The sequence below is a fragment of the Temnothorax longispinosus genome, chromosome 2, assembly GCF_030848805.1.
Source record: "Temnothorax longispinosus isolate EJ_2023e chromosome 2, Tlon_JGU_v1, whole genome shotgun sequence".
NCBI lineage: Eukaryota > Metazoa > Arthropoda > Insecta > Hymenoptera > Formicidae > Temnothorax > Temnothorax longispinosus.
The window spans coordinates 2,583,732-2,600,788 of NC_092359.1; the positions used below are offsets into that span (position 1 = coordinate 2,583,732).

Consider the following 17,057-nt stretch of genomic DNA (forward strand, 5'->3'; position numbering starts at 1 on the left):
AATCTATTACATGAAAAAATACATTGTTGCAATATCAATATGTCTAAAAATATACACTTTTATTCATTAAAACTTTATACATTCGTGACTAACAAATTATAGACAATAACGTATGTTACCACATGTTAGTCTGAAATAAATTATATTACATTTAACGTACACATGGAAAGACACGGAATGACTGACTTCCATCAGCTAACAATAACATTTCACTTGCCTTTAATAATACGAGTAGTACATTCGCACACACGGTGAAACGGTTGGTATCTGGATTTCAACCGCGCGTTATAGCAAATCCAATATTTGAAATTCCTGTTGCCTTCTCGGAGGACATCAGATAACAATAAAAAGACACGATGCGATGCCATGAAAAAAACTTCTGGTCACGCAACAGGAAACACGCTCTTCTTTACGTACTATTAAAATTGAGATTTTCAACGTTCCCAATATTTTGCTTGAGCATCAATGTACTTGAAGCGAACAGTACAATTATGCGTAAGAGTTTATTGATTACATTTACTTTGTATCTCATACGGACAATACTCATACACGTAAACAATTAGGTGTAAAATTACGAGCTACGTAAATGTTAGTACATTAATAAACAAAGTCATTATATATCTATATATATATATAAAGTCCCAGATTTACAGATTATTTCGCTTACACTCTACGCGGTCTATTATTACACGGTCTATTATTTGATTGCGAACGTCTTATCGACTAAATTACTTGTATATCATAATGGACGTATAGGGGACGACATATAAGATACCTCTAATTAAGTAAAATAAAATGTTTAGACTGCGAACGATAAAATAGTAGTTCGCATTTTTTTTATCTTCATATCATTAGAATAACCGCGAAATATTTGAGAGTTGAAAGAAAAATATAGATATATAGATGAAAAAAATACAATATCGCATCTTCGCTATATATTTAGTATTAAATGTGATTATCTCATTCTAAATTGCATAATGTAATATAAAAATGATATTCAATCCAGAGGAATGCAATAACCACATTTAACATCAAATGTGCGACAAAAGAGTACGGAACACTGACAAATAAAAGAAAGGAGAAAGTTATTGTACGTAAAATACATAGATTATTGCCAGTTTTTTAGATAAATTAGGATTACGTATTTTTTTCATTATATATATATCTTGTTAGCAAATTCTACTGATATTCCACTAGAAATTATTTTGATTAGAAACGGAGAGGATAAAAGTTAATGAAAAAATGCACGATCTTTCATAAACTGCGCTAAAAGTTTGCTAGCCGTCGCATGTAAAACACTGGCCTACATTTATATATAATTATTTGGGAAAAAGTATGCACAATTATCGCAATTACAGCTATTATTTATTCGTATGATGATCGGTCGGACATAACGCACACGGTAATTCTTACATCCGTAAATCTTACATGCACATTTACAGTTCAATTCTACCTCATGATAATCTCCTCTAATCATAATTACTCTTTATGGCACGTAGTTTCTCAGCACTTTACTAATTATCTCATATGATACATCTCGTATTTATTATCAGCCTAGTGGATGTCTTTTCAATTAATTCTTTGCGCTTATTTTTGCTAGAACACTCATTTTCAAAACAACAAGATCCACGCCCAAGTGCATGAGTTTTTAACTCACCTATTATAAGCTGTATTATAATGTAAATATGATATTGATAAATATACCTCGAGCAATCTCATTGCGTCATTTAAATTTCAGCAGCGCAGCAGTACTTATATCGATATTATAATATCAAAAGCATATCGATTCTTTTGGCTCTAGAATACTAAAATAAATTACATATCGAAAATTAGAAGACAAATTAAATGCAGTTCGATAAGAATCAGAGAAATAATTTGAATATCTTACATATTCACAGAAGGCATGTTCAGACGAAGATATTCCTCCGTCCGAAGACTAAAACTTCTCAGTAAAGTCATAGAAGAAATTTTCCCAGATGTATAATGTATGTACATATTTTATGTTATATACCGTATGTGAAAAACACATTACTTCAAAAAAATGCATCAACACGTACGTGACATAAAGTTAATCATATTCTTTCTTTGCAGACTTACGTACGTTCTCGCTTTCTATCTGCGATCATTTATTGAGGTCAACTGAATTGAAGACTGCAAATGAAAAAGAAGCCAAGTGTCGAAAACAAAAAAAGAGCTAGAAATTGATACAAGAGAATATACATCATGTGTAAAAATATCGTTTTAAAAATTATTATTGCGACACTTGGCCGTGTTTCTACTCGACATTCTTCAAATCGGTTATCTTAGAAAGGACGTTATCCAAAAGTTCTTGGTTTCTGGAAACTCGAAGAACATTTGTTAACATTAATACAATTGCTTGTTTATTAATCACTCGATTCGGTTATTTTAAAAAGGACGTTATCCGCGAGTTCTCGATTTTCTGGAAACTCGAAGAGCATTTGTTAACATTAATACAATTGCTTTTCTATTAATCGCTACAATCATTATTCGTCTTCGTAAAAAAATATCGCATACGAAGAAACTTCATTTTTCGAATAAAATGTCTCTCCTAAGTTGAGTGATACACAATTAACAATTATTTCCGTTCGCGTTCTTAAAGAAGTCGCAGATCGCAAACATTCTAATTCGTATCGTCCCTGGACGAGAGCACGATGTTCGTCACGGGCTGCGGTTGGCTGGAAACAGAGCTCCAGCGATTCTGCTCTTTGTCAGCCTTGAAGATCCAGTGCTCAAACTTTTTGTTCTCCGATTGCTTAACCTCTGATCCTGGATGCGCGTCCAAGATCTGGGCTCTCTTGCCCGACTTGTACTCGGACACGTAGACAACCTGCTTGTCCGTTCGGTCCTCCTTCGGGCTCTTCGTGATGTCCGATCGTCTCGGTGGAACCGGCGGTTTTTTGCCGGACGTAGATTTGCCGTTCGACGTCACCTTGATCTCGTGCCGCCCCAGCTTCCGCGACTCGCCGTTAGTCCCGGTCGTTACTTCTTCGTTTTCGCTGTCAGTTTCACGAACACCTTCCTTATTGGGCGACACCTTGATCTCTGTAATGTAGGTCATTTTTTGGACAGCGTTCGGCGGTACAGGCGTGTTAGGCAAGGGTGGACGACTCTCCGTGTCCTGTGGGTTGTTGTAGTCCATCGATTCTCGGACCAGACCGCTGTCCTCGCTATTCTCGCCGCTCGACACGCTAACGCTGCTGATATTATGACGGTCCTCCTTAGGCGAGGATGGACTCTTGCTGTTCGCCGTTACGCTCAAGCCGAACTCGTACTCGTCCTCTTCCTCCTCGTCGTCCTCGTCGCGGCTGGAGACGTTAATGATGCGTCTGGCGAGGTGCGTGTCGGCGAACGTAGAGTCGGTCGGCGATTTCGTCTTGATCGGTGAGTATCTGTTGCGCTGCTGGCTGTCCCCACTTCGCTGTTCGAACTTCGTCCGATGCGCGTGGAACGTGGAGAAGGTACCGCCGTTCGTACCTTCCGCGTTCTCTTCCCTGTCCTGGGATTTGTCGTGCCTGGCCGACGATTCCGATTTAGACGCGTGTACTCGCAGATGCGTCGGTGTTGTCCGTTCTGTTTCTCTTTCCGTGCTCTCTCTCGTACCCATTCTGTTATCCTCCGAATACGATCGCACGGTCACACGATGCTGGTTATCGACGTGCTTCTCACGTTTGCAGTCGGCGCTATGTTGGCCGCATCTGTCCTCACAACCGCGACAGCCTCTATCAACGGTCACTTTTAAGACAGGTTCTTCTACAACCGCCTGTCTGCCGGCGTAAAGCGATGCATCGTTAACGGGCGCTTTTTCTTCTTTCCACTCGTCCAACCGTGTCAGATTGACCTTTGTCGTCGGTTCCGGAGACGTCGGTGAGCCGCTCGCGTGGAGCTCGAAGTAGCGCAAGGCGCGACTGAAGTCCTCCGACTTCTCCGATATGGAACTATTATCCGGCTCGTTTCCGATCTCCTCCTCGCGCTTAATCTCCTTGGAGGATCGTTTCTCGTCAGCTAATTGGAAGTCTAATTCCACCTCCTTCGGAGTTGGACTCTTCACCACCTGGCCGTCGTTTACGATTCTGGCCAGGGAATTGTCCTCGTCCGGATTGAACATCCGTTCAGTGCGAATAAACTCCTCGGTCAGTCGCTTGCTCAACGGTAGGTTGTACAACTCGATGCTGGTGACCTCCTGATCTAAATCATCGGGTTTCTTCTGCTCAGACACGTCGTCCGCCGTCGCCGTTGTAGTGACATCTTCCTTTAGCTTGATCTCCACAGCGGACTTGGAGCGCTCCAAAGTGCCGTTGCTCTTCTTCCTCGCGCGCGTCTTTTCTTCCGCTTCAGTGGCAGCTTCACTCCAGATCACGTCCTCCAGAGTGCCCCATTCGTTCGACTTCTTCAGCTTCCGTCGATCAAACGTGTCGATCTGATCGAGCTTCGTAAGATCCTCCGTGGACTCGTTGATGTCCTCAGGTGGTAGCGGCGCCTTACGTTTCTTCGACCCAGTGTCGGTGCTCATGTCAAGGCTCTGCGCCCTTTCCAGAGTCGTCGCGGTCTTATTCTCGTACTTGGACAAGTCGCCTAGACTGGCTGCTTTCCTGTAGATATCATCCTCATCCTCGTCATCGTCCACCTCCGGCACGGGCGTGCGGTGAATGGTGATATCTGCCGAGTTCAATTCGATTGTAAAGCTGTTCTGCATCTCGTTGTCGGTATCCGACTCGGAGCTCCGTCTATTGATTGGCTGATTCGCCAGACGGTGCCTTCGGGCGTCCGCGGCGGCGTCCGTATTCTCACGCGCCTTATTTACATAATCACACAACGATTCCGTGTAATCGGCGATGCTGTCGATGGTGTCTATGGCGTCTTTCCTTACGGATTGCATCGCGTTTTCGCTGGTACTCATCGGCGGCGCCGGTGCTTTCCGCTTGTTCTTCTGAGGACTCTTGGCGCCGTCGGAATCGGACGAGCTACTCTTCTGCATGTTCAAGGGCTCAGAACTGCTCTTTCGATTTCTGCGAGCCGCCATAGCCGCGTTGTGCACCTCCGTCGGCACCTCCGATGGTATGTTGAGCTCACCGTCGACACTCCTGCCGCCTTTGTCTGGCACGTCGACGCTGTCGACGATGATCCTCGTCGGAACGACGCTGTGGTCCGCGCGTTGCTGAAGACGCTCGTTGCAGAGTTTCTTGTCGTCGGCATCGCTCAGAACCGCGGATTGCCTGTTCGTCAGCAGTTTTTCCGCGTCTATCTTGCGCGAGTGTCTTCTCTCCAGATTCGTATTATGCTCATTCTGATTCTCGATGCGGTGCACGGTGCCGTCTAGCGCCGGCAGCACCTTGATGCCGAATTTGTGATGATGATTGTTCTTCGTCTCGTCATGACGCCTCTCGAGGCTCTGCCCGCTGCCCGGAGTCGATTTCGAGGACTTCAGGGTCGAGTTCATCGAGTAATTCGAGCCCACGGACTCGTTCGGATCGGCTATGAAGAGACGTTTCGCGACACTCTTGTGACCCCGCGACAATTCCGGAATTGACTGGCTTCTGTAAAGAGGATGGCAAATCCTCGTCGGACTCGGACCCACGCTCTTCTTCAGCAACGTCGCTGGCTTAGACCCGCTACCACCGCTCTCCACTTCTAGCTCTACATCATACGGCGAGGCGTAGCTCAGGATCGTCAACGCGTCCTCGTACACCATATTGCGGAAACTGATTTTCACGCTGGAGATACGATCACCTGCAATGAAAAGAAAAGAGGAGTGACGAGACGTTCTTGGTAACGCGTAGAATGTAATTGCGGGAAAAATTATTTCGTTTTTTATTTTGTAACGTTTTATTTTGTAAAAATGAAAGCTTATTTTACAACATGCTATGATCATTGTGAAATTCCAATTTCAAATATTACACGCGAATTTGGATCACGCATTCCTGATCGTGGAGGTAAACGATTGAAAGTGCATTAAATTATCAGAAGAAATCGAAATTCCAGCCGTGATGTTCCGCGCACGAACGGAAAATTAGCTCTACCTCCAAGTAATTGTCGGATAAAGATACTTTTCGTTGTTAATTACGCTTTTAACTCAAGATTGAAAATTTGTTGAGCCGTTACCTTTGCAAAATTGGGCCATTCGGCATCATAGTACGATACTCAACTTACGCCAGCAAGTGCACTTTAATGAGAGCCTGATATCTCATTTTAATCGTCTCACGACACGCATTATCAAATGCTCGAACACGATGGTAACAGTGCTTTCACTGTGGAATGTAGGTATGTGGGTGATTCTCAGATCCGCAGACGGCTCTCGTCGAGAGAGAGAGATATGTCCATCCGTTAATTGAAGTATTGAATTATAATTCGTTCGCTTATAATCATGACGATCGCTTTTTCTCAACAGAAATCGTGTTCAATCTCGGTACGGTAAGCGAAGAGAAAATTCTCACTACGTCGTCATCGTGTGCAACGATAACGAGATTAAGCGTGAAAATCTAATCACAAGAGGATATATTTATATATATACATATATGTATTTTTTTTTTTTTTTTTTTTTACAAGAATCAAAGATTAAATACAAAGAAAACTGTTGAAGGAAATTCTAAAAAACTGTACAGTATATATGCAAAACTATATAAATATATATTTCAAAACTATAAATAGAGCGCACACATCCGGAACTTTAAGGAACTACATAGTCGTGCCAAAAGTTCTGTTCATAAAAATAGATTTATTTCATAATTAAAATAAAAAGCGACATAAAACGTATACAGACCGTTTGAGGAAAGTGACGGTGGACATAATTTAATAATTATGATTATTCTTGTATTATGATTGATCGATTCAATAAAATACATGTACATTTCATTTATCGTTTTTTTATTTTAATTATAAAATAAATATATTTTTCTTAGGAATATATGGCACGACTATGTATACTCTTGGAATCAAAAGTGGAATAAACTTTTGCGAATTTATCTTCGACGCTCGCAAAAATATCGCGGGACAGAGAAGGGCTTCGTTTGACAATACTGACCAGGGTGTATCCGTCCGGATTCGGATGCGGGTCCGCGATGCAGCAGGTCCTTGACGAAGATGCCCTCCCTCATGTTGCCGCAAACGTTGAAGCCCAAGCCGGTGAAGTCACGGCTACGCAAACTGACCACGCTGACCCTGGTGGCCTTGGGCTGTAGCAAGAAAACAGTCGGGTTGATTGTTACACGGGCGATGAAAACTCCACTACTCTCACCACGGGAGTCGCATTATTGCGTGTGGGTCGTGCTCGCCGATCACTGGGTGTATATGTATGTATGTACGTGTATGTGAGTATGATGGATTCGTTGAGTCCGCTATTCTCGAGCGCGATTCGACCGAGAGGCGATCAATGAACGGGAACCTCGCCGATGACGAGCTAATAACGCAGGGACAAGTGGATGAAGGAGAGACACGTCATATTCTTATGAAAGAGGAGTCGTGTCCATTGACGATGTTATTACGTCCGACTGTGTCATGTATATACGTATACAATATCCAGCTAGGACATAAATTGCGACTGATATGTATCCGAATTTCCGAATCCTGTCTTAATAAAAACGTGACGCGAGACGTGAAACGAGACCCGTTCGGACCGCGCGGACATTTATTCCAGATTATTCATCTTCGTCGGCACAATGTGTTTTTTTATTTGCAAAATTATATCTCTTCTTATATGTTTATTTTTAATCTCTTTTCATTTTTATTTTAAAATTTATCTTTATTGAATGAATATTTTAATAAGCACGATACATGATATTCTGATAATAACATTCAAATATAGGTACTCCTGGAAATTGTTCCGAATCCAACGTTTCCTCTGCAAGGAGGATATTTCCAAGTCAGATTAGCTCATGGAGATTTATAAATATTACATACCCGCCTTCATTCGCCTGATCCTGCAATTATTACGTCGTTATTACCGCGTGACTAAACAGAACTATTATCACTATTATCGTGACGCTTCAAGTTCAATCGCGGAATTTATTGTCCACCTAGCGCGATAATTCAATCGTTCAGGCCGATAATGATAATATTCAATTAAATCTGCACGTCGAGGTATCATTCCATCATATTATGTATTTGTACAGAATAAACCTGTATTGTGTCTTAATGCGGAAAAAATCAATCGTGATGCATTTAAAAGATATTGAACTGCCGAGATGAGCTGCTTCATTGCAATATCAAACAAGCTAAATCTAAATAATTCAATGTTAATCGGTATTTTTTTTTTTAATCTGTCTTTTTTAAATCCCTCTGAATACCGAGAATAAATGTAAATGCTTTCCTCGTCAATTTCTCAATTATTTTATTATAAAACGATTTTATTATAAAACGACATAAAACAGACTGCTGTTAAGTAAGATCGACTACCGATCATGAATGACAAATAAAGTAACATTTCTGTATTTACAAAAAAAAAAGAAGAAAACAAGACAGAGAGCACTTACTCCGACGCAGGAGTCGTCGAGGGTTCGGCGTTTGTCATTGCGGACCGCCGAACCGAGGCCCAGGGATGACCAGGGTGTGGACCATCGCGTGGAGTCCTTCGCGGATGTGTCCCCGGATACAACCGATGACGATCTCTCCGTGACGCGGCCGACCGGCGCAGGCGTGGCGTCCTTGAAGCAAGGATTATCGAAGGCGTAGGCATCCTCGGCGATCTCGGGATCTGTCACCAGCACCAAGTGTTTACCTGCGAAAATAGGAATAGACGCGGTGACTATTCCGTAATTCGACCAACCGGAGATGAAGATCGACGATCGGAAGAATATCTTCTAAAACGGGATATCTTCACCTGTCCTCCGGGGAAAAAAGCCTTAACAATTTTTTGTAACTCTCCTTTCTTTTTTAAATCTCTCTCCGTATATCGGGGGCATTTAAAAACAATTAAGGACATACGCGAATCTGCCCAGAGTCATCGTGAAGCTCGTTCATCGCTCGTCACACCCGCGGCCGCAATATTCGCGCGGATATACGTCGCGGCACGCGAGTAGAATCATAATCGCGACATGACTCATTAGCGTGGTACGTTACTTATAAAACGTATACTAGGCGATCGCGCACATCTCTGGACACGCGCGCCCGCATCCAAATACGGTGTAGCCGGAGTATCAACAGGAAGGAAGCGCATTCCTCGAAACCGTCCGTGTCCCGCTACGTATCCGATATCTCTATCCACCTGACCTGACCGTATTCAGACATAGGATGTATGATACATTAGTGTCGGACGGCTGCGCACACGACAATCTCTCTCTTCTGTCTCTCTCGCGCGCGCAGCTCTTATTTTATTTTAATTGCATTTTTTTCTCTTTTTTATAATTATTTTATTTTTATTATTGTATGTGCATTATTATAGTTTATGTTATACTGCCTATTTTTCTTTTTGTAATAAATGTCTACGTTTTAAACCTTTAAGGGGGCCTTAGTCCCCAGAGCTTCGCAATAAGTGACGATTCGATTCGATTCTCTCTCGTCCCACTTCCCCTACGCAATCGTTTTGTCCGTTTACACGTAGTGTAGCAATTCTTAACTTATAATTTAATTCCCAAGAGGAATCCCCTCATCATGTCTTCTTTTCTAAATTGGATGCCATCGCATACGGCGAATTGTGATGGCGCGCCACGTGCAAAGACATCCTCGTTCGGGACTCAAACGCAGGCATTTACCACACGATATATTCCGATATATTCCCGATATATTCCCAAGCGCGAATTTATGCGCGAGTAAAAAAGGTTTATTTCTTTCTCGTCCGTTTTTTTACTCAATCGTACGCACGCACGACGTTGCGCAAGGGATGTCCCGGATTTTTCCCCGGCGCGGCGCGGCGCGGCGACACGACGGGCGCGGCATTCCTCGAGTCCGCGCGCTTTCGCCGCGCGCGTTTTTGCGCTGCACCTACGCATTTGTTTATTTATCGGCGTCCGCGTGTTCGCGCACACACGCGCGCGCGCGCGCGCGCAGGAGTTGCGTGTACACGTAGTATCAGTTCCTCTCTTTTTCTCCCCTTCTCTGTCTCTCTCTCTCTCTCGCTCTCCCGCCTCGTCGTTTCCTCTGTATTACGTAACGCACAATGAGGCGAGTAATCGTGCCCGGTATGCACAATCGAGGCGACGCCGCGACTTGGAAGGCTGCGCCGAGGATCGACTGAAGGGGGAGAAGAGAGAAAGAAAAGTAGGAAAGAGAAGGAAAGCTCTTGTTACAGAGAAGCCGGTATAAGAATTTACGGCGCGTGCCGACGCGCCGTATATTTTCTCGTCGGGTAAATCCCGCCGAGTAATAAATGAAATACTTGAGGCCGCGCGCGTGTCGCGCCAGGCTCGCGTTTTCTCGATGCAGATGCGCCTGGGGCCAGGGGGCGGTGAGGGGGAAGGGGGCATCGATATGCCTACCGTAAAACGACGCGCATACTTTCGCATTGCCGATGCGCGATACCGCGAAACGGCGGGCTCGGCTTGTTGGATAGAATTTTTCAGGGAGAGGAAAGAAAGGGAGAAAGAGGAAGAGAAAGGGAAGGGGGCACACGTGTGGTTCTGCACGCGACAGGAGTAAAACGGATGAGATAAATATTTTGGCGAATATAGCGGAGACGTTTTTCTTCAAAGCTACATCGGTTTCCCATTTCGGGGAAATTCCCCCCGTTCCCCCGGAAGATTGATAATAATAAGAATGTAATTCGGCGTATAAAGCGATGCACTTTTTGATGAAATAAAAGTAATTTAATTTTCAGCTCCCCGCCTTGTTTATTCATTGTCAGTAAAGTTAACAATGTTTATTTCTGTTAATTAAGTTGATTAGTTCTATAATAATAATTTGATATGATGGTAATGTTAATTAGTAGACATCGGATTTTTTATATGCAGATTGGTGGAAAAAAGCAATCAACAACTAAGATTGTTATTTATAATATCCAACATATTTATACCTAACATATGTTGCAGTGTGAATATGTTGGATATTATAAATATCATAATTTTAGTTATTAATTGCTCTTTTCCGACTATAAAAACTCCGATGTCTATTAATTAGCTATTAATAATACAAACATTCTTTTTTTTTCTAGTCAATTACCGTAGTTTTTCTCACAATTACTGACACTAAATGCAGTAGCCTCGAATACGTAATGTTTGGCATGTTACGTAGCCCATTGAGCGGCCGATATACGCAATTCAGCAATGTGTCAGCATACCAAACAAGCATTCTGTTTTCCATATTCATGGCTTGAATGACAGAATTCCGCGAGCGGCTGACGTACTTTTAATAAAAACGAGCAAATTTAATAAAAGAACCGAGAAAACGTTAACAAATCAGCATAAATGATATCTTAATTAATTTTCACAGAATTAATCACAAAACGATATAAAAACTGTATAGATAGAGATATGTGATTTTTTTCTAATTCCCGCAATTTTCAATCATTGTTTCGCGCAGGATTAAGATCTAATGAAATGTATAGATGTATCTATCGGCGAATGAAAGAAAAATTATTTCTCGCGGTTCTATATCTTCGCTTGTGTGTCTTATCCCGATGATATCCTTCACAGGCGCGACTCGTCCGCTTTTTACACAGGAGGCATCGACTCGGCCTCCTGCGTAAAATCGTCGCTTCATCGAAATTCGAAAACGAGGCGTGCGGCAATAGCGAGGTAAACGTCAACAGGCTCTCTAACGGGGTTACGGCGTGTCGCATTGTTTTTTGCGGCGTGCATAAAACGCGCGCTCGCGGCGATACGACACGGTCGAGGGATACGAACAGATATACGAATGGCCATAAAGGCGCTGTCGCAGCGACTATTTTCCCTCTGTCTTTCTTCCTCTCGGTTCTCAGGCCGAGAGAGGGATTTCTTATCGGGACACCATCGCCCACCGTGATTGTGACGCTACGCCTCTGCGAGGGACGCCAATGGGCGCATACCATGGACGCCAAGGTGAGCTAGCTCGCTCTCTCTCACCCTGCGTCTTCCTCTCCTCCTCCTCCTCCTCCTTCTCTTCTTCTTCTTCGCCGTGAGCTTCGAATCGCGATCCACACACCCTACCATTATTTCCGACCGCGTTGCTCTTATCGAGATCCGACTGATCTGCTTCTCGTTTCGTCTCGGAAGCCCCTCTCGGCGGGACGCCGACATAATCTCGGCCGCGGGTGACACTTCTTTTGGAAGGAAAACGTTTTGTTACGGTGAGTAGTCTAATGAACACCTGCAGGGATAACGAGAAAATGCTCGATAGTGATGGCCTCGCCGCGAAAACAGTTCGATGAAGTTTGCATGACGAGATATATTTGATATATCTGTAATATTTAATCGATATGTGAAATATTATTTTTGAAAAATTATATTAACTTAAGTGGATTGTTCTTCTCGATTATCGTTGCCGTATTAATTTATCGAACTCTCTTAATTGCCTCGGGGCGAGTTGCGAAGAATTATAATGAGATACCAGACGGAATTTTAAAAGTCCGCCGGAGATACCATTGTTGCTTGCGGATCTTCTCAGCGATTAAAACGCGCTTTACTTATGTGTAAATATTTAATGTGCCAGTTTCGTGACCCACCGCCGTTTACAGGCAACAGCATGACGTGATGATGTCGAGCGTCGTGAAGATAATGGCCTTTTGCGAAAGGGAGCCCGGAACGCGTCTCTTAAGTGGAAGAGGCTCGCGGAATATCTCGGTCGCACACGTTTCTTCAGGCAATTTTTGTTTTTTTTCAAATTCGCCACGCAGGCAGATAATCGGCAAAAACGTCGCGAACTCAATTCGATGCAAAACAACAGATTCTGATTGACGACAATTTCGACGTTATTATCCTAATTGCACGGTTCTCAGTGCGACGCGATTCTGCAACGTAAAATTTAGTTCACATACAGAAAAAAAAAGAAGTGTCAAATCAACACCGATATACGCAAGAATATATAATCTTGAAATGAAATTATATTGCGTTAAACTAAGAAAATTTGCTTGAATGAAGTCATTTATATAGTTAAACGAAGTTTAATGTGGCTGTATCAAGAAAAATAAGTTGAAATAAAAAGTTGAAATTCTTATAAGAAGATTATATATTCTTGCGTACATACAAGTATATATATCAGTGTTGATTTGACACTCCTTTTTTTCTGTACATTCGGCAGCAGACACGTAATGCGAAATACGTACAGCCGCGAGAAATTTTGCGTAAATAGATCGTTTCGGTTCTCAAGGCTAACAATAAAGTGCAGGAAGATAAGCGAAGACATGTTAGAAGAACTAAATCTGTGTCATAACCGCTGGTGTTAAACAATCATATAAATGAAACCGGTTACTTCGAGCGAGTTTCAATCAGAGTGGGTGCGTATAGTGTGCGATGGGTGTAGCCGAGCTTATTTTCAAATTAAAATTATCTATGTGGATTATACTAACAATGAATCACTTCGAGTGTCCCATATTTCGTAAGAATCGCCCTCTTTCCCGTCGATAAACGCCGCGCTATTGAACGAGTTGCGGCGCGATATCTTCCGCAAATGAATAATCAATTCGTGCGGCATCACGTCTTCGAGAAATGTCCGTGGAGTCGTAGAGTCGGACATAATTTTACGCCGGCATGATTCACGCAAATTGCGACTCGTTCGGAACGCGTCCTTGCCGATGCGAAATGGTGCGGCGGGTTTAAAAGGCATTGGCGCATTCAAAAATAGATAAGGAATGTAGGATAGTATCTTTAGATGCTGAACTTTGTTTTCAAAACAGGCATGACTTTAAAGATTGAAAAAAAAAAACCGCTCTTTTTTTCTCTCCTGTTAGATCGCTGTCGCAGTCTAGATTACGAAAAACAGGCTTCTCTCCGTTATTTTGGCTTAAGAAAACTTTCTGGAGAGATTCCCCGCGTAATCGATTTTTATCTGACGAAAGAAAAGAAAAGTTCGATGGCGCGCTCGAAGAAAGGAACGGCGCGGGCGCGAATACTCTTGTTAGCCTTGCGCAACCTTCCGTGAATTACGAGAAGAAACTCCGGAGCGACGCGCCCCGGAGCAGCACGCGCAAGCAATTCCGTCCACACTCCAGTGATCTGGTATTTAGGTACGGACCTGTGGCCGTATCGCATCGCATCGCATCGCATCACGGCCGGTTCGTCATTCTTCAAGGTCACGTAGCATCGGCCGAGGTCGCTGGCGCGGCGCGGCGCAGAAAAAGACGGTGCGCCATAAATATCGGCACGGTACGTGACGATCATCGGCTTCACCTCGTTCCACCGGTGGTCCAAAGATGGATGTAAGGCGTAGCGGGGATCGAAGACGGGGATCAATTGATGCGGCACCCGGTTGCATGTGGCTTGACCCGAACGGAGATCCACAGAATGGGATCGCAAGCCGTAAAATAAAACAGTTCAGAAACAAGAAACGTCACGTTTTCTCTTTCGCGAACGACATACCTAATGATTTTGATGAATTATAAATTTGCATTTAATGTTTCCGGAAAGATTTACGAATTCAAGGATTTATATCCCAAAATTTCCCCGCAATGTCTGTGATCTCCTTCTGCTTTTCTATAAATCGACGAATAACGGGAGAAGATAAAAATGTATTTAAATAATTTATATCTCTGTAAATTGTATTTTTAGATAGATCGACTTCCTAAATGCGATTATCATGATTGCTCCCTTGATCCTTTCACGGTCGATGTCTTTCAAATAAAATCATGTAGATTAATGTCATACTCTCTGATTCAATGATCATTCTCGAAGGTCGTTTGAGTAGTATGATAGTGCGGGAATGTTGATGATAAGTAATATCGTCGATTCATCGTCGATCATCACTCATCGTCGTCTATGTAGACCGAACTTGATCTCGTGGCCTCTATTCGATCTAATTCTTCACGGTAAATATAACAATGGTGTAACTTTGACAGCGGTAAACATGTCAAAATGAGTCACAGGATCAAAAGTACTTTGCATCAAAGTCTCCTACGCGCGCGTGTACAAGTGGTAACTCACTGCATTTTTATCGTTTGTAAAAAAGATGTATGCGAAGTTTTGCGACCTGGATTACATCTTGTACAATTAGTAGTTTTTACCTGAAATCGAAATTATACGTTATTCTGAATATCGTATATAGATATTACGTGCGTTTATCGCTTTGCATCGGTGTTTTTTTTATTAAGCGTGCCGCAACCTCGCAGTCGTTCCGAAAACGACTTGATGATTTGCTATTACCGCTAACGGTTACGTCGATCGACAATCAAACGGTTCTAAGGAGAACGCCTTTTTAGAATCAATTCCACCGTGGCGATTTCGCTGGCAAGATAAATAAAGATAATGAGTCGGTCGTCGAACGTGTAATCGATGCTACGCGTGGCAGTTTGTTATAAACTACACATACTTAGATAGATAGATAGATAGATAGATATATACATTCCATAGATTATAGAAATTATTGGCAAACGTTATTAACTTGATTCTTGTCTAATCTGGATTGCATTTGTTTTATCACGATGCTAGCATTAAGATCCACGTTGTAAATCATTAATATCACCGTATCGCAGACCCTGTTCAAGAACTCATTATTCCTTTAAAATATTAATAGTATGAATGAGCCAATTCTCTTCAGACAAACAATTAAATCACATTATACATATATATATGTAGATCTTTCTTTGCATGTTACACTCACTAAGTTCACACCAACTAAGAAAAAAATTTTCTTCAATTTAGTAAATGTTAGTTTGCATACAACTGTGACTCCATTTATTAAAATGCAGAAAATTTTCATTTTTATTAGTATATTTTTTTCTCAGTGAATACACAAGGAAAATTTTCTTCATTTTAGTAAACAGAGTCACAGTTATATGCAAACTAATATTTACTAAAATATCTTTCTCGTCAGTGTAATATGTGAAAAATATGAAAAAAGGCACACGTAGCGAAGAGCCAGTAAGGTTCTTCCTAAAAGGGGCGCTTTTCAATTTTTATTAAAATGACAAAAATGTAACGCAAAGACATTTAAGGCATTGTAAAATCTCCAATGAAGTCATCACGAAAGGATTGTAAAGCGAAGACTCGTGAGATGATGGGACAACAGTACCTAACGAGTCATGGACTCGATTGCGGTCCAACGTTGTAAATGTTGTAAATGTTATAGAGCTCGCTAAGTTCTCTCTCTCTCTCTCTCTCTCTCTCTCTCTCTCTCTCTCTCTCTCTCTCTCTCTCTCTCTCTCTCTCTCACCGTTACTAGAGACGCGGTGCATTCGATAATGCACCGGTTCAGCCGCTACTATCCACATTATACAGGCAGCGTACTCGGATTCCTGAGGACAGCGGGGGAAAGGAGCTATGCAAGGTATCAGGGATCAGAGGAAGGAGGGGCCCCCCTGAGGCGGCTCCACGGCGGAAGAGAAGGGAGACGGGGATCGCGGCGTGGCGCGGCTCGGCGCGGCGTGGCACGTCATGGTAGGGGAATGACAACAGCCGTGATTATGCAGAAATGCGAGGCGTGGCGTTCGTAAAAGGAGAAAAAAAAAAGCGACGCCTTAACCGAAGTCCGTATATTCGTGTCGCGGCCGCGACGACGATTGAAACGCGCGTTTAGGACCGCAAGACGGAGTCCAACTGTGTCCAAATGTTCTCTCGCCTCCGAAGAGAGAAGTGGAGAACGTCTCTTCAATTCGTCTTGGGAAGACGCGACGCGCGCCGGCGACCCGACCGGCGACGTCGGCGATCGAGGGAGCAATATAACGGGAGAAACTCGCGTAACTCCCGCGTTTTCTCACCCACTTTTTCCAGGGACGTCGCGCGGTCTGACGGAATCGCCGCGGTTTGTTCCGCTTCGCGGCCGAATCGGGAATGCGGTGGGTTCGTTGCGTCGCGCTTATTCCCGCGTGGATGCGCACGTGACGCGCACGACAGGATAAGCGTGAACGCGAGCCGATATCGTGAGAAATTGGAGAAACAAGCGGCGGGAATTCGCTACCCTTCGCGATCGGAGTCCCCGAGTCGCGACGACGCAACGGCTATGCAACGGTACGCGAGAGAATAGTTCGTTTATCTATTACATGC

The 17,057-nt window shown here is 43.2% G+C and overlaps 1 protein-coding gene across 1 annotated transcript in view; it reads right to left on the reverse strand.

Annotated features, from left to right (window-relative positions):
- Window positions 1-38: 38 nt before the first annotated feature.
- LOC139808780 (uncharacterized) overlaps window positions 39-17,057 on the reverse strand; it is a 31,377-nt gene continuing 14,358 nt past the window's right edge. Inside the window, exons 2-4 of the mRNA XM_071771178.1 lie at window positions 8,487-8,731; window positions 7,040-7,190; window positions 39-5,748 (exon numbers count right to left, since the gene is read on the reverse strand). Of these exons, the coding sequence (XP_071627279.1) occupies window positions 2,642-5,748; window positions 7,040-7,190; window positions 8,487-8,731 (3,503 nt within the window). The 3' untranslated portion in view covers window positions 39-2,641. The remainder of the gene's footprint in view (window positions 5,749-7,039; window positions 7,191-8,486; window positions 8,732-17,057) is intronic.